Source organism: Cydia strobilella, chromosome 10, assembly GCF_947568885.1.
Source record: "Cydia strobilella chromosome 10, ilCydStro3.1, whole genome shotgun sequence".
NCBI classification, from domain to species: domain Eukaryota; kingdom Metazoa; phylum Arthropoda; class Insecta; order Lepidoptera; family Tortricidae; genus Cydia; species Cydia strobilella.
This window is the reverse complement of record NC_086050.1, coordinates 5,652,594-5,671,638: the sequence shown is the minus strand read 5'-3', so window position 1 is coordinate 5,671,638 and position 19,045 is coordinate 5,652,594. Positions and strand designations below refer to the sequence as shown.

The 19,045-nt window shown below is 39.4% G+C and overlaps 1 protein-coding gene across 3 annotated transcripts in view; it reads right to left on the bottom strand.

The window, feature by feature from the left end:
* Positions 1–19,045, bottom strand: part of LOC134744624 (serum response factor homolog) — a 278,373-nt gene that overhangs the window by 233,957 nt on the left and 25,371 nt on the right. For all 3 annotated transcript variants that reach the window (XM_063678502.1, XM_063678504.1, XM_063678503.1), the window contains exon 2: positions 13,829–14,071. In XM_063678502.1, coding sequence (XP_063534572.1) covers positions 13,829–14,071 — 243 coding nt within the window. The remainder of the gene's footprint in view (positions 1–13,828; positions 14,072–19,045) is intronic.

The window sequence follows — 19,045 nt, the reverse complement described above, 5'->3', positions numbered from 1 at the left end:
GCGAATTGATTATAATCTGCAGAATAAATCGTGAATGTCAACTTTAGAAACACAACTAAATATTGCAGCTGTACTTTTAAAAGGACATGCGTATCCAAATTGTTGAAATATGTCATTCCTTGCAGCGTGAATAATTGCCAACACGTGCCAAAAAACTTAATTTCGCTTTTAAATATATGTTTTCGAATTTACATGCCTTTTGTAATTCTGTCAGAGCCGAACAATATTAACGGCGACTTTGCATGGCTAATTTTGACATTCATGACAACTCAATTTAAAAAATAAGCCCATAAATCTGATTTAAGCGTTGCGCAATATATCTTTAAATAGGATTCAATTTCATAATTCTTAATCTTATAAATTTACTTGACATTACACCGCTACAATAGTTTTGTCAAATCTAGCTCTCTAATAATTTGTACAACTATTTTTACAACAACATAAACCTCTTTCAGAGTAATTGCTGGTTAAGTAAGTACTCGAGTTAAGCCTCCATTACAACCTTTTTTTGTTCAGATATTATGCGAGGATGCTGGTCGTAAATAAAAAAATAAAAAAAACACTGTTGATAACCGCTCTCTGCATGCAACACCCGATCACACAATCGAACGGGACGCTATGTAATTTAAGTGTTGATTACAAGGCGTAGGTTTTTATTTTTATTTTTCACCAATAACAGCCTTTTTCAGCCAGCATTTACTTTAAAAGATTGAGAGACAAATTATAGTTGGTTAAGCAAATCTTGTCAGTAGAGAAAGGCGGCAAACTTTAAAAATGTAGGCGCGAAGGGATATCGTCCCATATAAGATTTGAATTTCGCGCCTTTTTCTACTGACCAGATTTGCTTGACCAACTATATTTATTTATTATTACTTTAGCTCGGAAAAGATCATTGTTCTTACTAAAGTAGAAAGACGTCCAACATCCTCGTGCAAATAAAACTTATAAATTCACTTTGTGACCACGATCCGTAATAATACTGAATTCAACAGTCGTTTTCGAATTTAAGTACATTTTTAAGGCACTCCATATGTAGAGATACTTGTTACTAACACTTATATTAATTTATTGTTATTTAAGTTCAATTTGACTAATACAAATACTACGACTTGAACACCTTTTGAAAGTTTATGTTTAAAGGTTGAAACAAACTTATCACATAACTTTATTTTAACCTTTAATCGAAATGTAGCAATTGATAAAATTATAATTGATCAAGTCGTAGATATATTAGCAACTAATCACGTAGCAAAACACACAACATGCTTTCCTTATACTGGATGGATCACAACACAGGTGCACACTGGATAAGTACAGGTATCAATATTGCTAACCTTTTGCATGAATTCTAATACACATTTTCAATGCATATTCAAACAGTAAAAAACATAAAGGACATCGCTAATTTACACGTCTTCTGCGACGTCCAAAGTTACAAAGTTCAAAGGAATAAAAATGTATAATAAATTCCATGCAAAGTCGGTTACGCCCTAATGAATTCAGATCTCGACTATACTAACTAACAGTATCAAAAATATATATTAAGATTTATGATTTAAAATATTTATAACTTTAGAATTACTTTGAGTAAACAGAGATCACCCACGCAAGCGGAGTCCAAAGTTACTACAGCACCAACACTAGCACCAATAGGAAAATACCTTTATTATGACGTCACCACTGAAAGCTTGCTTCTAATTGGTCAGTTCTATGTGTCTTTTACTTTTTATTGGCTGTCAGTGATGGCGTCAAACAGAGTTTCCGACGTTTCCGTCTCGACGTAACTTTACAATCACTGGAGCGGGGAAAGGAATGATTTGAAATTGGAATTCGTTGCGTTCAGAATTCGTTGTACTTACAAACTATACAGACGATGGCACTTTTATTAATGGCCTGCAACTTAATGAGTAAAATGCATTAGAACAAAACCTTACACATAACGGGATATGAACATAATATACAATCGTCGTACTTAATAGGTATTGCTAAGCCTCGCAATCATTTTGGTAAACCGAGTCACGTTCCGTACAATATTTGCGTCCGCCATTTAGCTACTTGCATCTGTATTCCATCAACTATTTATGATAATGACTCCCCAGGCTTCGTTTGATTTAAGAGGATCCGACCTGGATATACCTTTTCAAGAAGTTTATTTGACTTACGAAATTTTATACGTCAAATCGTGCAGCTAAAACAATGTCGGCTCCTGTTTCGGCCATACGAATGCTTGATGGCGACAGCTGTGTCGTTTAAGTTAAGTAATTGATTCATTTAAACGGCTTTTACTGCTTTATGAATCTCTGTTGCGATGTCCAGCGGATTATTAATATCTTTATTAAGTTTAAGGCTCAAAACGCGAAATTGCTTTTTCTTTCGGTGGGTATGATAGAAAATTTTTGACCATGTATAAAAATACAAGCGTATCGTTATCACGACACTTTATTGGACAATAAAATTAAGGATAATCGTGACTTTTACGAAGTCAAGTGCCGGTATACCGTTACAACAAAACAAGCAAAAGGAAAGACGAAGGCGTGCAGAATTAAGTCATAATTTAAGGACGTTGGGCAACGCTTATCGGTGCCTCCTACGGCCTGGTATCTCGCAACACTCGCTGACCACACAAAAAACACAATGAAACAAGAAAAATAACAGCAATATTATTTCTCAATTCGCTAAGACTTTAAGGAGAATAAGCGTCCAAAACAATTGTTGTGCGCGCAACACTCGCAGTTTTTTTAAAAATTAAGTTGGTGCGTAGGCGACGCCCGAGCCGCCGTGGGCGGGCGGAAGTGAGAGCGCGTTCGCGTCCTTGTCTAACAACTACAAAAACAGGTAAGTAAAAACGGAATAGGAGATATAGTAATTCCGCAATGTCAGTTGGAACAAGGCTCTTCAGTTTATGACCACTTTCGGATCTGACGTAAACAGAATTCTTAGCATACGCGTTGATACGGGGGCCATCGATTCGTATATTTACTGCCGAATTAAAACGAAATACATACGTATTGAAATTCCATAAACTTCAGGTGTAATTGCTCCGATGAGCCCGATATCCATTATGATGCAATCAAATGAATGTATTTATGAGTTAAACCGATCGGATATCGGCTTGGCATCATTGCTACCGTTCGCAATTATAAGTAATAAAACTTTTTATCGCGAGTAATTGGAAAGTCATCAATTCAGTATTCAATCATAGCTTCTATCTAAAATGACATTTCCAAATAATTTTAGACAGGGGAGATTATAAATTATAGAAATACTACTGTCAAAGTTTTGAAAAAGCTAATCTTCAATCGAACAAATATCCCTGTAACTTTGAAGCACGATTCTATACCCGATGGTTTTTTTTAAAACTTTAATTGCAGTTTTCCTATTTAAATGCAGTTTGTTAGATCGAAACGTACCTATATTTTTAAAATCACGATTTCTCAGTTTTTCACCCTATATAACCCTTAACCCTTAGTTCATTTTGTTTATTTTTACGCTTCTGGCAAATCTATTGCAATACTGTACTCTGAATCTGATTGGCGCGGTCGTTACTGTATGGAGTGCGCCGGCGACGATAAACCGCCTATAACTGTCGCCGTTGTTGCACTAAATATCTAGGCGACGCCGCGCCGTCAGGATTTTATCGCAGATCATAGCTTGATAGCAACGGTAGCCGAGTGGTTCTGGCTTCGCTGATACTCATAAGTTGCAGAGCTTATATATGAAGTATAAGTTTAGAAAGTTTTCGGGAAAGCACTAACCCCCTTATTCATAAAACTTTACAATCCTCAGTTAGTAAATTTATGTTTTAATTATTTCTTACAAATACATAAGTCAAAATGACAGATTAAGACAAACGATTAATAGATAATTGAGGCTTGTTTATGAATAACGTAAGATGAGGAAGATCTAGGCGAAGCAATCAGCATTTTTATTTTCTATAACCAATATAAAGCTGAACCGCTTCATTAATTTTCTTTAACTGTTCTCACTAAACGCTAACTATTAGTTAGAGTAAGTATTCCAATATTTTTAACGTAATCTTTTACTATCCAAGCTGCAACTATCTTTGCAGCTTGGTAACTGCGATTCCTTCTGGATTTTACTGAAACTTGTGCAAACGCTTTCCTATTCGAACTGCTTTATGAGAGCTGTCACCAGATCCCTTCCTTGAAGACCAGTCAATGATCGCCTACCATCCCCACTTCCAAGTCTCAGCTCAAACACAGAGTTCGATATAGGTATCATAGCGTGATATCGAGCCATAAACACTGGGAAACATACTTGAGTGAGCTTCCTTTTTACAAACGAGTGATAAGAAGCGTAACGTGAGCAGGAAGATTACATAACCGTTGCCAGCGTTCGAAACTTGAACGATAACAGTTTCGTGAAGGTTAGGTGCGTTTCCGAATTTTCGATTTTTTTTATACCACTTTGGTAATGAGCATACAGCCGGATGGTGTGGGCGAGTCCGACTCGCACTTGTCCGGTTTTTTTTTATAACCTAATACCACAGAACATATAATAGTGCCAATACTTCTACAGGGAATAGGTACATTCTAATTCCGCAATTCTCGGACGGAAGTTCCTCTGAAACCGCACATCAATCGCTTTTCAGTAGATGATGAAAAACTTTATTTATTGTTAACCTTTTTTGAATTTGTACTTAGTCATTGATTTTCAAAATCATAACGCTGGTTGCGTCTAAGTATATAAAGTATAGTATTTAGGTACATTGTTATAAAGTACAATCTGCGAACAGTAAGTAAGCAATATTTAAAAAGAAAATTATGACTTTAATTTACATTATAAACGTATCAGTGATAATGCGCATACGATTTATTCCGATTACATTACTCAACGTTCTATATGATTTTAAAAACAAATTAAACGATAATTGATAACTATATAACAAGTTAATGTTAATTATATGTTACGAGAAAAGCACTTAGCGAGACTGATAAAGGAAGCCAGACACCATAACAAACGAATTTAAAATTAATTTGTGTTAAATTAACTCTTTAGCAAGTTATTACAAAATGTTATGAGAGTTTTTGAAATCGTTAAATCCAAAATTGGAAAGTGCGGTCTGAAATTCAAATGTAGCCGTCAGATAACGATCATTTAAATCCAGGGCGTGTGTTCATATTGAATGCGCGAGCGCAAGCGATTTAAGTACTCCGGCCTAGCCAAGGTGACAATCGCTATCGCTACGACAACGAAACGCTTTGTATCTCTCTATCACTCTTCCATATTAGTACGACAGTGACAGTTGCGTTTCGATCGCTACGGAGCGTAAGCGATGGGCATGATGTCTACGCTGCCTGGGGTGCTAAGCTAACATCCAATTTCTAAATCTTCATTTCTATCGGTCTAGATTGGAATAACAAAAAGATGGAGTTTTTTTTTTCGATGCCTGTGACATGGAGATCCTTAACATTTTCTGTCGATTTACTCTTGACATGCCACAATTCTCTGATGGCTGCCTTTCTTGCGTTTGTCTCACGGGACAATAACAGCTTAAACCTAGGCAATTTGTCTCATCGGCTATTTTCATCGTTGGCTTCCATTCTTCTCTAAAAGTCTGAACATAAACAAAGGATCCAAATCCCACAGACCCCACAGTGAGTTAATTTGGGGTTGTTTTATTTTCTTGTTGATAAAAATTAATAAATACAAATAATACATAGTTATCACCTTAAATACTTAGGAGACGTCCATATCTCAGAAACTTATCACACAAAAAATAAAAGCTCTTGCCCGAATTAGAACCCAAAACCACTATTTTCGCAGGCCCTACCAACTCACTCACTGATACTCGTTAAACGATCGGAATGATAAAGTTTCGGACAATACAGATAATTTATTCATACAGTTCCTGGAATCGAACCAGTGACCCTCCGAGTTTTCTAGTGAAAACGAACTGGTTCTGCTGATACAGTTTTTTCGCTGGACTTGATAGTTAATGACAGTAATTTGGATAACTGGAGCAGGTTGCAACGAGCCAGCCATTACTTTAACCTGGGCAGTCAACTTAGTTTAATTCTATATTTTTTCTTATTAGCGTAACCTTAAAAAAAATACATCAAGGGAGTGATTGAATGAGGGGTGAACTACATAAAAAGCAACTTCACTGTTATGTGAATCGTGACCGTTACATTAATAGCTGGATCATAGCTTTCTATATGATGACTGTCTATAATATTCGATGTCAATTTATGAATTTATTTTGCATTTGCGACGTTCAGACGACGACGTTTGACGTACGACGTTCGGCCAAAAAGTATTTTGCATTTGCGACGTTCAGACGACGACGTTTCACGTACGACGTTCAGCCAAAAAGTACAATGTTGTCGAAGGTCAATAAACAGCACCAGCAGATTTTCACTTCAAAAGCGTATAGACAGCCGATAATAAGTAACAATTTTGTTTGGAAACAGCACCTTTTAACGTCGTCTACAAGTGGTCCTTCGAGCCGGCTGCTTCAGCCTGGAATCTATGATCCCAGCATCTCGTCGCGCATAACTCCGTTGAATATTTCCTAGCGATCAGCTAGTTTTAAATAAACCAGTAAATAAGCGAGCATAATGTATTCCGCACGCGTCTTGCTAACTCGCATCCTATTCAGCTCTGAAAACAAATCCGTCTTTGTGCTCTTGCGCCGATCCATCACAGCTTTTTCTATTGACGAGCTTGCACAAACAAAGCTTTCAAATGCTAATCTTTAGTACGTGCGGGGGATTAGTTCCGGAGGTCTCCGACGTGGGAATCTTTCTGGGCATGTAGTGGACATAATTGTGTTTTAGTGGAGCCTAAATGAGGCATTTGTCATTTGAGTGGTCGTGAGATTTTGGCGGTCCTTGTTTCAGTTGCGCTGCACAAAGGGTAACAGTCAAACCGCCAAGAGTCCAAAGAATAGGTTGAAATGCAACTTTTTCTATTTCAGCATACTCGTATTAAAGCAAGTTACAGTCTACAAACGGACATTAGATCTACGGAAAGCATTTTTGATTATGAATTTAACAAACTTGTAGAGCTTTATTGTCCTTACGTCGGTCATCTTTAGACATGGATCATCTACCTAATATAACAGCGGAATGTTTGATATTGTTTTTCAAATTTTTCAATATAGTTCAGCAAAGATTTTATCGTTGAGCTGTTTGCCATGGCCTTCTCTGGGGTTCTCTAAAACTCTCTTAGAAACTCTCTTCTCCATTAGTCTCACTCCTGAAGAAGTAATCGTAGTTAGTCACAATTTCTGTAGGTAGAAAGCTATTTTTCGGTTCATCTCTTTCAGTTATCTTATAGGTAGGTACGTCCAATTGGGGTGATCTTCCTAGTAGCCCGGTGCCTTCTTTTTCCGAGAAGCCTTATTGATCGGCTTATCACCGTATCCTTAGCGCCCGAACACGCGTCCGTACCTGATCCCGCGTATGATTTATGTATGACCGCTGCGGCTCATTTAACTACATGTATGCCGGAATTGTGTTGCACGCAGCGCGCGTATCGCGCAGGCGCGGGGAGAATGCAAAGCGCATAGACAATACTCAGATTTGAAAAGATGTAAGTACATTAATTTTATAGAATACTTGAAGCGATTTGAAATAACGAGATGTTCGGAATTGAGAGTTGCTGTCGATCTTTCTGATGACAATTGACGTTATATGAAAAAAGATTATGTATTTTCATCGAACTTTTTTACCGACCAGCGATTATGGTGTGGGATTACTGATTACCCTGTAAGTAATAAAAATTGGCAACAATTTTCGTGAATCGTTTACTTGACTAACAAAGATTTCTTGTTATTATATTCTAGTGAATTTAAAACGTCATAACATAAATCTTAGACCGGAAAAACAATAACCTTTTATAATGCTCATGAGGTATTCACAGGAAGACTAATCAAGTACTAGTCGATCTAACGTTTAATTTACAATTATGTGAAATAAGACCCTTATGTCTAAAACGGCACGATTCATTATCTAATGCCATATCCCGTCAATCTGACCCGAGCGGAGATAGAACACGCCATTCGAGTCCCGGAAATGCCGCAAATAGACTTTCCTGGCCTTTTTCTGAACTGTTCTAGTGTCTTACTTTCAGACGTGGTATGTTAATCATTTGAATAAGGTTTATTAGGGCTTATTTTCAATTTGCTCCGTAATCAAAATAATGTTAGATATATTTTGTTACGAGTAGATGAATATTTTTTTTTGTTCAAAGGATTAGTCTGTATGTATATAGGAAACAGGCTCATTGACAAGATAAAACAGGTGCACATACACTCTATTAGTATTCAAGTCTTCAATTCAGTCATACCTATAGTACAGTACAATGCATCTCCATAGCAATTTTAAGTGGCACAACGCAAACAAAGATTCAAATCTAAAGATTGTTGTACACTTGCTAAACGTCCGTTCATCCGTTAGCCATTGTAGCGTACAAACAGCACCGAAAACAGCGAGCAGCGTTCCCACGTAGCTGTCACCGCCAGCTATCGCCGCATCTACTCCAGTGGACAATCGGCCTAACAAAGCCTCGGACCCAATCATTCCCACGCGCTAACGGTAGAGCCTCCACGTTAGTTTGAATTTATAGACCCGACCACGCTGCAGCACTACCTATCCAACGCTCCTTTAATAGCCAACCTCAAAGCCACCACGACAAAACCCCTTTAACAGACGTCAATGGACAATAAAGTGGTGTTATGATTGTAATGGGCCCGCCAAGGCGCATCGCGATGCCGATACAAAAGGATGACCGATAAGTTTGGTTTATTTCTTTCGTTGTTTGTTGAACAATGTTCGGATCATGTCACTTCGAGGGTTGAACTGTGACCTTACAATGAGTTATGATTTTAATGGGAATTTCACAGGCAATTTAGACATATTTTAATTAAGTTTGTACAGTGAGGTGAAAGGGATTGATAATAGGTAAATACAATGAAAAGCCGTTAAGATATAAACGGAAAATTAGTTACCTACGCGAAATAGAGGACAAAAGCGTGTTGATTTTGATTTCCGACAAAATTTCACAAAACAACTTTAACCATCAAAATCCACATTGAAGAGAGAAATGGGTATATTTTGAAAATAAAATACGCTCATTGCTCCTGAGTCTAAAATAGCAATAATACCTAAGATTCTTTAATGCAGTCAGTCAAAGTGCAGGAATCTTCCGCAAGCGTTGCAACATGGTCATATGTGTAACACAATCTCCGAAGTCGGCCGGTGTGACGCGGCGAGCGGTTTTACTCTATTCCTGGCGCGCGCGCGCCTAATTTTAACCATCTGCGTTCTGCGTCTCCCGTCTAGTTTTAGGAAGTGGGCCGACGTATTCGGCGAACCAATCCCGCAGTTTTAATACCAACATGCAAAAAATGGATTAAGAATTGAATAATTCACAATGTTATAATTGAATGGATTCAATGACGCAATCGTCAACTGCCAATCAAGGGATCTATCGCAGATGTTTGTTAAGTGCGCAACTGGAAATATAATCGCGGGCCAATTATCGAAATGACATAGACGTCGGCCATATCCAGCGGACGGCACACTCCAGACTAAATCTATAATGGATGAGGCGCGTCCCGAGCGAGTCCGGTAAACGAGATCGCAAGCGCATACATAACTAAACAAGCTGGACGATCCGAGCGCTTATTCATTAATCTAATGGGATTAGAAGGCGACGGCATTGGGCACCCGGGCCGCGTCCGCCCGCCTGCTCCACCTCCACCACCGTTTCCGACACCACGAATAAATTTCAATTAGAGCATCGGCACTTTGCGGAAGGGAGATTCCTCGGGATAGCGTCGCACCTCAGCGCCCGTCGTCTGCATACAAAGGAGCCTCTCAGTTGCAAATCATTAGAATTGCGGTAAGTGAGATGTGAGGGGAATCATGCGTATGATGCGGCGCGCAGATAATGATGTCGGGGGCTAGATGCGCGCCGCTGCCGGCCTAATGCGAGCGGGCGCCTCCCGCGATCTCGCTGCAGATGCATACGAATGCATGTGTCAAATTGTATCGAGCATGAAGCACAATGTAGAATAATTTCTTACTGGATTTGTGCCACCCGCCGATGTCGATCGGACGCCAATTTGTAAGCGAGGACATAAAGCGTAGTGTAACGAAGCCCCTAAACAACGAAATAAGCGACGCATCAGCGAAATATCTCAGCGGTGACATGCCGCGGCCGGACTTTGCAGTCGCCGACGTAACGAGGGAAGCCGGTGCGCCCATTGTATTTATGCCTTAAACACAATTTATTTATTCGGCAAACATTACGGAGACACAAAATCTTGTCCATAAATACATGTGAAAGCACATATCAAGTATCGGAATGCAAACGGCAAGGCTCGTGTCTGAATTATGCAACAGCGGCTGCGCGGCCGCTGTAGGTAATAGTGCACGGAGTGCGCCTCGACGCCTAAAATAATACGCCAGGACGCAACGCACCGGAACGCCCATACTGTTTTAACGATTAATAAAAACATCTGCGCCAAATATTGGTGCTTCGGGATTCTAAATGTGGTACTACGTTTGCATTTATATCGGGAAACTGACCTAAGAGACGTTCGCAGATTCAGCGCTCGGATCGTTATTACGCATCCGTGCCACACGCTTGATCGTTTCACGATGCTTACATCTTACGTCCAACTGGGGTCCTATCACGACGTCGCCGTATCGTCCTGTGGCCGCACGCTCGCTTAATGGGCTGATCCATTACCTAAATGACGGCGCGAATCGAATTTACGACGGCCATTGCTCTCGCGGAAATTTCACCAAATTGACTCCTCGAGGAATCTCTTCATTTGTCCACCGGCGACGTGGCGAGGCGCATGCCATCTCGCGGATTAACGCTGACCATCGATCTCTCGCGGGTGGTCGGCGGGATGTTAATTACAGGGGAGAACCGATCATTTAATGCGAATTTTGCAAACATTAAATAATTACGAAAACATCGAAGGAACGGTGCGTTCACGCGTGGAATAATAAATTAATGATCGCACCAGACGCTGCAGGATGCGTCGCGCTAAGAATCCTTCAAAAAATTTGGAAATTATAAAATGTCCGTGAAAAGCAGGTGAAGTTTTACACAACGGTAGGATCATAATGAAAGGTAATGCTTGTACTGACACAATCAAAACAAACTAAAACGGGGATTAGAAAACGATGAAAGAAACAACATAGAACAATAGCTTTAGAACAACGTTCATTAAGAGCTGACCGAGGAGCGGTGAAGAAAGCCGACTGAATAATCCTAATCCTTAAACCACACGCAGTGACGATTACAACGCACCTATTAGGCAAATTAGCTTTATTGTTAGTTCGGCGATCGGCTTACAGCCGGACAATTATGTAGGAACATTAGAGCACAATGCGATGAGTCAGCAAATCGTCCCGGCGTTTATCAAAACAATGGTATTGATAAGTTAATAAAGGAGGCGCGAGACGACTAACGAGCGATTGCACCGGCGGGATAGACACGCGTACGCGGAATACGTTATAGGCGACGTGAGTCAGAGACAGAGACAGGAGCGCTTATCTAAAAAAGAGAAGGAATTTACGACTCGTGTCGGGATCTCCGCAGTCGTTTTTTATCCATTTCTAAAATAGAACTGAAGAATTCACCGCGGATTCCACACCGGACTACGCCGAAAGCGAAATCTCGAGTGGCCCAGCGTTACGAAACCGACGCTCGATTAGGGATACGCGGGGGCACTGACCGACTTCTGCACACACCGCTAATTCATGCGCCAGAGCATCTGCATCCTACGACCGCAATATCGCGAGTTTCACGTGCTCGAAACTCGAAACAAACGCCCTCGTAGCCGCATGCTGCGAATACGTAAAGCATTATATTTACGAGCGATATGGCAGGTGAAACTGTACCTAGACGTCCAACTAGACGCGGCTTTTGAATATAAAGAATATATCAAACATGAAGACGCGATCACCCGAGTCACGAATTGAGATGTGGAACGAATAGAACACAAAAACAGAGCGGATAAAGATCTAAAGAGTGCAGCAGTTATCGCTTGAAATCGTAATTACCGCGTGAATATTTCAATCGAATCTGCTTATCGACGCCCCATGAACAATAACGATGGATATCGTCGCGGACGTATTATTTCCGTACGTCAAGAGATGGACCTACCGGGGGAGAGATTTTTATCGACGCGCACGCGAAACGAGTGAATCGACGTAATCGATTTCAACATATCAGAGCTGACAAGCGATATTCGAGGTCGGGGTGAAGGCGCAGTGGGCGCCGGATGGGTTCGAAATTAAAACGGTATGCAAATGAGAGCGGGAATTAATCGTTCGCTGCAATCGATGCGACGCAGCGAGAGCGGCTACTGAGTACAAATCGATGAATAAATAGTGTCCGATTAGCAACACAAGGTGTGTTCGGCGTTAATGGATGAATCGAGCGCTGAATGGCGCTACTACGCCGTATTTGGACCGTGTTTGAGCTACGCGTTTCATTGATTAACTGTTCGCGGCACATAATGAAAACAGTTAAATTAATGATGATTACACAAATATTGTTTCAGGTTCAAATTGAATAGCGTTGGCACGAAATGTGAAAGCTACCGGGATACGCCGCTAGGTCAAGTTTGACAGGGGAATTTATAAGAATCACTCGCGGTGTCCGAAAGTAATTTTCAATTAAGTTTCTTGATAATCCGGATCACGAGGGACCGGCGGCGACAGCACGCTCCCTTGATAATTGGAAACTGTCTCTAGTTACTGACACCACGCTAGAGCGGTGTCGAGAATTTGTACTGTCCTCAAGTAGATAATTACATAAAAGATATGTTCAGGGCGTACCGTCATTGAACGCTGACACATGTAACTGCTTTATTTTTAGAATGCACTTCCTCCAATTTAAAGAATAATCGCGATTATTAAAGCTTCGAACGTTTTTTTATTGACAATAAATGAAAGGCCGATTCATCGATCATAATGAATCGGTAGTGGCACACCACCGCTCCCATTTCCGATCCGAGGCGTCACAAAACCGTATTTTAAACCGGTCGAGAGCGTTAATTATAATCGGATTTTGAATCTGATTATTTTACTACCGAATATTAAGTACTCTATGCGTTTCGACACCGTTCATCAATTTCGTTGATAGGATTTTTAGGATGATTAATTCAATGAGCGATGCGAGATCCATTACAGCATCTAATCGCCTCATGCGAGCTTAAAATGAGCGTCGGACTCATATTGCCGTGGAATTATTGTTTGTTTTTTGACAGGATTGAAATCAATCAATCAGTATTGATACAGGCAGCTTTGGCAGCGTCACGATCGGTCCCTTGCCGTAAAACATTTTTCAACAGAAGCGAGAAAGTGTGGCAGCTCATAACTCATTTTACACGTCCGCGACGCCCGTATCTTGCGATCAGTTGCGACCTGTCAATTACCATCCGCAATCACTTACACCAACCCGACATATTCCAGGAATACTTGCATCACTGCTCATTGCAATTTCGGTCCCTCTCAAATCAAACTTTAATTATTTACAAATACTCTATAAAAAATAGTTTATATAATTAACTTATCAAGAACGTGACTGACGACGAACTGCAAGTCAATTCGCTAAACTGGGCTTAACAAGAGTGCCATCTGAACTACCGTTGAGGATGATGGGACATGTGGGGGTGTGATAGATGGGCGTGGGAGTAGGGTTGTCCGAGGGAGCCTATAGGGAGGGGGGACGGACAGGGGGGGTGCTGGTGGTACTGCTGTAGCGGCGACGGCGCTAGCCCCGGGTGGTGCTCTATGGGGTACTGGATAGACGACGGGTATGTCAGTTGCCTCACCTTCATGTCCTCGTTATCTACGTTATAGGTGAGCTCGGTTTCCTCGAAGCCGGTAGCGGCCATGCGCTGCTCGCTGGTGGTGGGCGGGTCGGGCGAGTTGAGGCACGTCTGGATGAGCCGCTTGCCCGAGTCCGAGGTGATCATGGGCTGTAGCTTCCGCGTCGCGAACGTGTACACATGCCCCGTTTCTGAGGCCACTAGTAGCATCACTTGGGTGCCCGTCAGAGTTGACAATTCGTATGCCTGTGAATGGAAAAATATTACTGTTAATAACTGAATCAAATTAAAAAACGTGGAAATAAAATCCTTACAATATTCATATCACACCCATTATATATTTATAGATTTCACTACCATCGACGAACATGTTTACCAAGTTTTTTTTTAATCAGATTTATCATTGACTGCAAGTACTTCCCGGGCGTCACAGTACCAGATACGATAAAGAATTGATGTTACGAGTTGGTTAAATAAAATTTATCTCTCCAACCTGCGAATCTGCATGATTCCATCGTAAAACAAAACTTTCTTCCCGCCCACGTGCGATTACATGTCCGACTCTCGGTCGGCATCATAAACGCTCAAGGCAAAAACCTAGGGCCCATTCACTATAGCCTTTACAGCTTTAACGTCCAGTAGTTAAAAGTTACCCTTAAATTTGTGACCTTTTACCTCTCCCACGCGGCTAATTCGTAAGCAAACCTCTGCACGTTTCGGGAGCATATCACTATCTCACGGCACTCTTTGTGTGTGCATGAAGAATTATCACACCCACTGGCGCCCGAACGCCTACACCGCCTCCTAACACAAACATAAGCAAATCCGAACACATTCAAAATTCAATCTTAAGCTTTAAGTTTTAAGCGCTCTGGGAAAGCAAATTGATAAAGAGCAATTTGACACGGACAATTGACAAAACTACGGTAGCTCGACCTTTGATGTTCAAATTGATGTAAACCAGAATGCAAACCTTAGTGCGTGGGCAATACAGGTCTAGTAGACAGTATTTGTTTATTTCTGAACGCAGAGTTATGTTGGTTAGAATTCGCTTTTCGATTATGTAATGAGCGTTCGGTCGCCTATCGCCCACTAGTGGAGATCTAGAGACAGCGATCTTTGGTAACCATTCTACTTTGGTCTAGTATACGCGATGGTGTCATTGTTTCTTGGTTCATGTACGATGGTTAAAGTTGTGTGTTTAATACTGTGAAGCATGTGTCAATAGACAATTTGGACTAAGAATTATTGAACTGCAAAAATAATATAATCAGCAAACCTGGGGTACCTCGGGGCACGTTCTAGGGATTTGATGTCGTTTAATAAGATGTCGAATTGTCGATATATATTTATACATATGTGCTCAGCTCACTGATAAATCCTCGATTACTAAAAAGAGGTTCAATATCATGTCCGATATAGAGCCTCTTAAGATAATAAAAGTATACCGATGTAATTTCCATCAAAATAATTTACACAATTTAAAAAAAATACACGTTTTTATTTGTTAAGTGTATTTACTTTAAATTGCAGATAAAATTATAATATTTATTTATGTTTAATAACATCTAGATTGTTGACAGTAACATCGATATATTTAATTGTCGATAAAATATTTTGCTACGTCACTAGTATAAGTGCCCCGAGTTATCCCAGGTATGATAATCAGAACCACAGGTCTAATTAAAAGGAAACTAAACTATAACTAGGTATAAGAACCACCGCGGCCACTATTACAAAGTTGAATGCCACTCATTTATACGGTCGAATTGATTTTAACGAAATGTGAAACCACACGGATTGTTGTACATTATGTATGATTTGCGATAGTGAATTTGTTTTGTTGTTTTAAACAGAAATATATTAACTATTTATGAACCAAAGGCGTGGGAAGTGCAAAGTAAGAAGTTTTCGACATTTGTTCATGGAGGTCTAAGATCACGGGTCAATCAAATATCAAATTTGATGCGGATGTGAAGCAACATTTGATGAAATGTAAGATAATTCTGTCCATCAATACAGTTACTGCAAATTGTAAAACCTAAAGAGTTATTATAAGAAGAACTACAATATGTCATAATAACACTTTTAGTATTTCTAATAGGTCCACTACAAGATTACTATCTAGAACTCATTAAGTTCAGACCTCAAGTGAACTGGACTTTGGGTGATTTTAATAATATATAAACATAATATCAAGATTGTGCCTTAATTGCGTTCCTTACATCATTGGCAGGCTGCTAATACTAATTTCATAAAAGGACGTGTTTTACTTAATTTTATCAATTAATCTTTATACTCGTACAAACCTACTGCTTCTAGTTGAAACCCACCTGCTAGTTACAGGTTGTCAATAATAACGTCTAAACAGAGACATAGAAGAGGCCAAAGAAGAAGCAAAGAAGAGAGCATAGAAAGAAGAAGCAAAGTCCTCAGGACAGGGGTCGGCAAACCGCGGCACGCGAGCCGCTTGCAGCTCTTTGGAGGTATGATTGAAATTGAAAATAGAGTTCTTAACTACTGAACTACATTTGCGCCGGCTCTTTGATATTCTTAGAACTGTTTTTAGGGTTCCGTACCCAAAGGGTAAAAACGGGACCCTATTACTAAGACTCCGCTGTCCGTCTGTCTGTCTGTCACCAGGCTGTATCTCATGAACCGTGATAGCTAGACAGTTGAAATTTTCACAGATGATGTATTTCTGTTGCCGCTATAACAACAAATACTAAAAACTACGGAACCCTCGATGGGCGAGCCCGACTCGCACTTGGCCGGTTTTTTATTCCTCAAACCCAACCCCAGCTTAGGAAGATCGTCCGCATACACGTCGTCATGTTCATACGAGTATATCGCCCGTAAATTTTCAACAAGGTGAGAACACCTCATATCAATATAATTTCGCACATCCTCTTCTTCAATGATTAATGCATCACATCATTAACTACATTCTACTCCCAAATTTCACACAACAGCGTTAACTTAAGCCCCGTTGATCGACTATGAATTTTAATGTTTGGTAATATGGGTTAGAATGCATGTAATGTGTTGATTGATGGGCAGATTTTCGGATTGGCCAACAAATTGACAATTACAAATGCACTTTTAATGAGCAACTTGAGAATGATGAACGAGGAAACGGGTGGAATGCCTGATGCTGGATACGACCCCATTTTTTGAGTAACGATACGTAAGAAACAATGTAATATTGAATATTTCGTGGTAATACCTACAATTTTTGTGTTGAAGTACATAATTTTTACAAGTCAGAAAACTTGTCTTCGTTTAAACTGATTTGTTGTTTGTTAATAAATTTTGTTTAAACTGATTTACTTTTGGTAAAATTTAACAATGGAAATATAATATGTGTAGAAACTAAATATTTCGCAATTACCCATGGCCAGCTAGTTAGCAATAAGTTATGCTAAGACAAGAAAAGCTACATATTTATTTACAACACCACACTAGGTATATACATATATATATGTATTACCTACTAATTCGTTTCGACAATGGTTATCTTGGATCTTATCAAAGCTTTTGTTTACATGGATTTCCAGCTATCAATCAACAGCTAGCTACAAGCTGGTATTGGCAAATACAGTCAAGATGTATCTCATAGTGTTTTAAAGTGTACGAAAAATGAAGAATGATAAAGGGACTTTATTTCAGAGAATCGATTCAAAGTTTATCTCGAGCCATCATCAGGTGTACAGTTATAAATGACTTTGTCGAAGTAAAACCAATAATAGGATTAAACATGATTAGCTTTAACCTTCGTTTGACTCCGCCATTGACCCGCTCTAGGGTTGCCAGATTGTAATAAAACAAAAAACCCGGACAAGTGCGAGTCGGACACCACCGAGGGTTCCGTTACGAAAAATAGTTAAATTTTTACGGAACTTCCGTACAAATTTAACTATTTTTTATTTTTACAAATTTATAGTTTTCAGATTTTTGCCAAAATTCTAGGCGAACGGGAAGTACCCGATACACTTTTATTACCTTGAGTGTCGAAATTTACGTTTACGGCATAAACGGCCGTATCTTTTTTTACGTTAACTTAGAAGTTTGATTTTTTCACAGCTTTAAGGGACTGTGGACCTGGGTTAAAAATCGAACTAGCCCAACTAAAAGATTTTTTAGAAAAATAAAACAATAGAAAAAAATGCTAACTATTTATCACTTAAAATCTAATGAGTATGAGATACAGTTTACAGATACGAAAGAAAGTCAGGATCAGGTAATTGGCACCAAGAAAATTAATACGACTTAACGCGCCCAAGTACTCATGTAACAATAATTAAGTAACTTTCTATAATCTCATTACCAAGACATTAATACCAAGTAATACCTGACGTAATCATCCGGTAAGCGAAAATCATATTTGCACTAGTAAAGATTGACACATCGACGATTTATCTAAAGTGCAAAAACGCCAGATAAACACGTAAAGGCACAAAATGAAATAAAGGTATTTGCTGCAAACGGCTTTAAGACATTTAAGTTTAATGCATCGAAATGCTCCAGATTTGCGAAACAAGTTCGGTGCGCACAATTAGTAACGGAAACAACCGACTTCACCCGAAGTCGAAATTTCAAAAATAAACGTCAATCTGTACCTGTCAAAATTAAGTGTCATTACGAACATGCGTGATTACAAATTTAATTATCAACTTATGAATTAAGTAGCGCTGTAAGAGGTTTACATGTCAATGTGTAACAGGCGACAGGAAACCGAACGTAACGTTTACGATTCAGGGTGCGAATGGACAAACAAATCGAGTGGATTAAATAGGTGATGTCATCGACGTTAAATCACTGTCTAGACGCGAATGCGTGCTTAATTGTCGCACTCTTAGGGCCGGTTGCTCAACTATTGTTCCATAGAAAACAGTCTTGCATTGCAATACATTTTTAGAGGACTGAATTCTGAATGATCATAAAATTGATGTAGACAGATATCGCAGTTTTTAATATTAAACTTATAATCTAAAAGTACAATTCCAATATGAAATTTTATTATATATTTTTTTATTGCGCTACTGTCTTGTAGATACCTGATTATCTGCAGACAACATTTTATTGTAAATTGGAGTGCAATAGATATTGAAAATTTTATATAGGAGGGTCAGGCGTCGATGTAGCTGAATGTACAAGAGAAAATATTATACGCTCAAATACTGAAAGGCAATTGTACGTACACGGTTTATCTTTTATTAA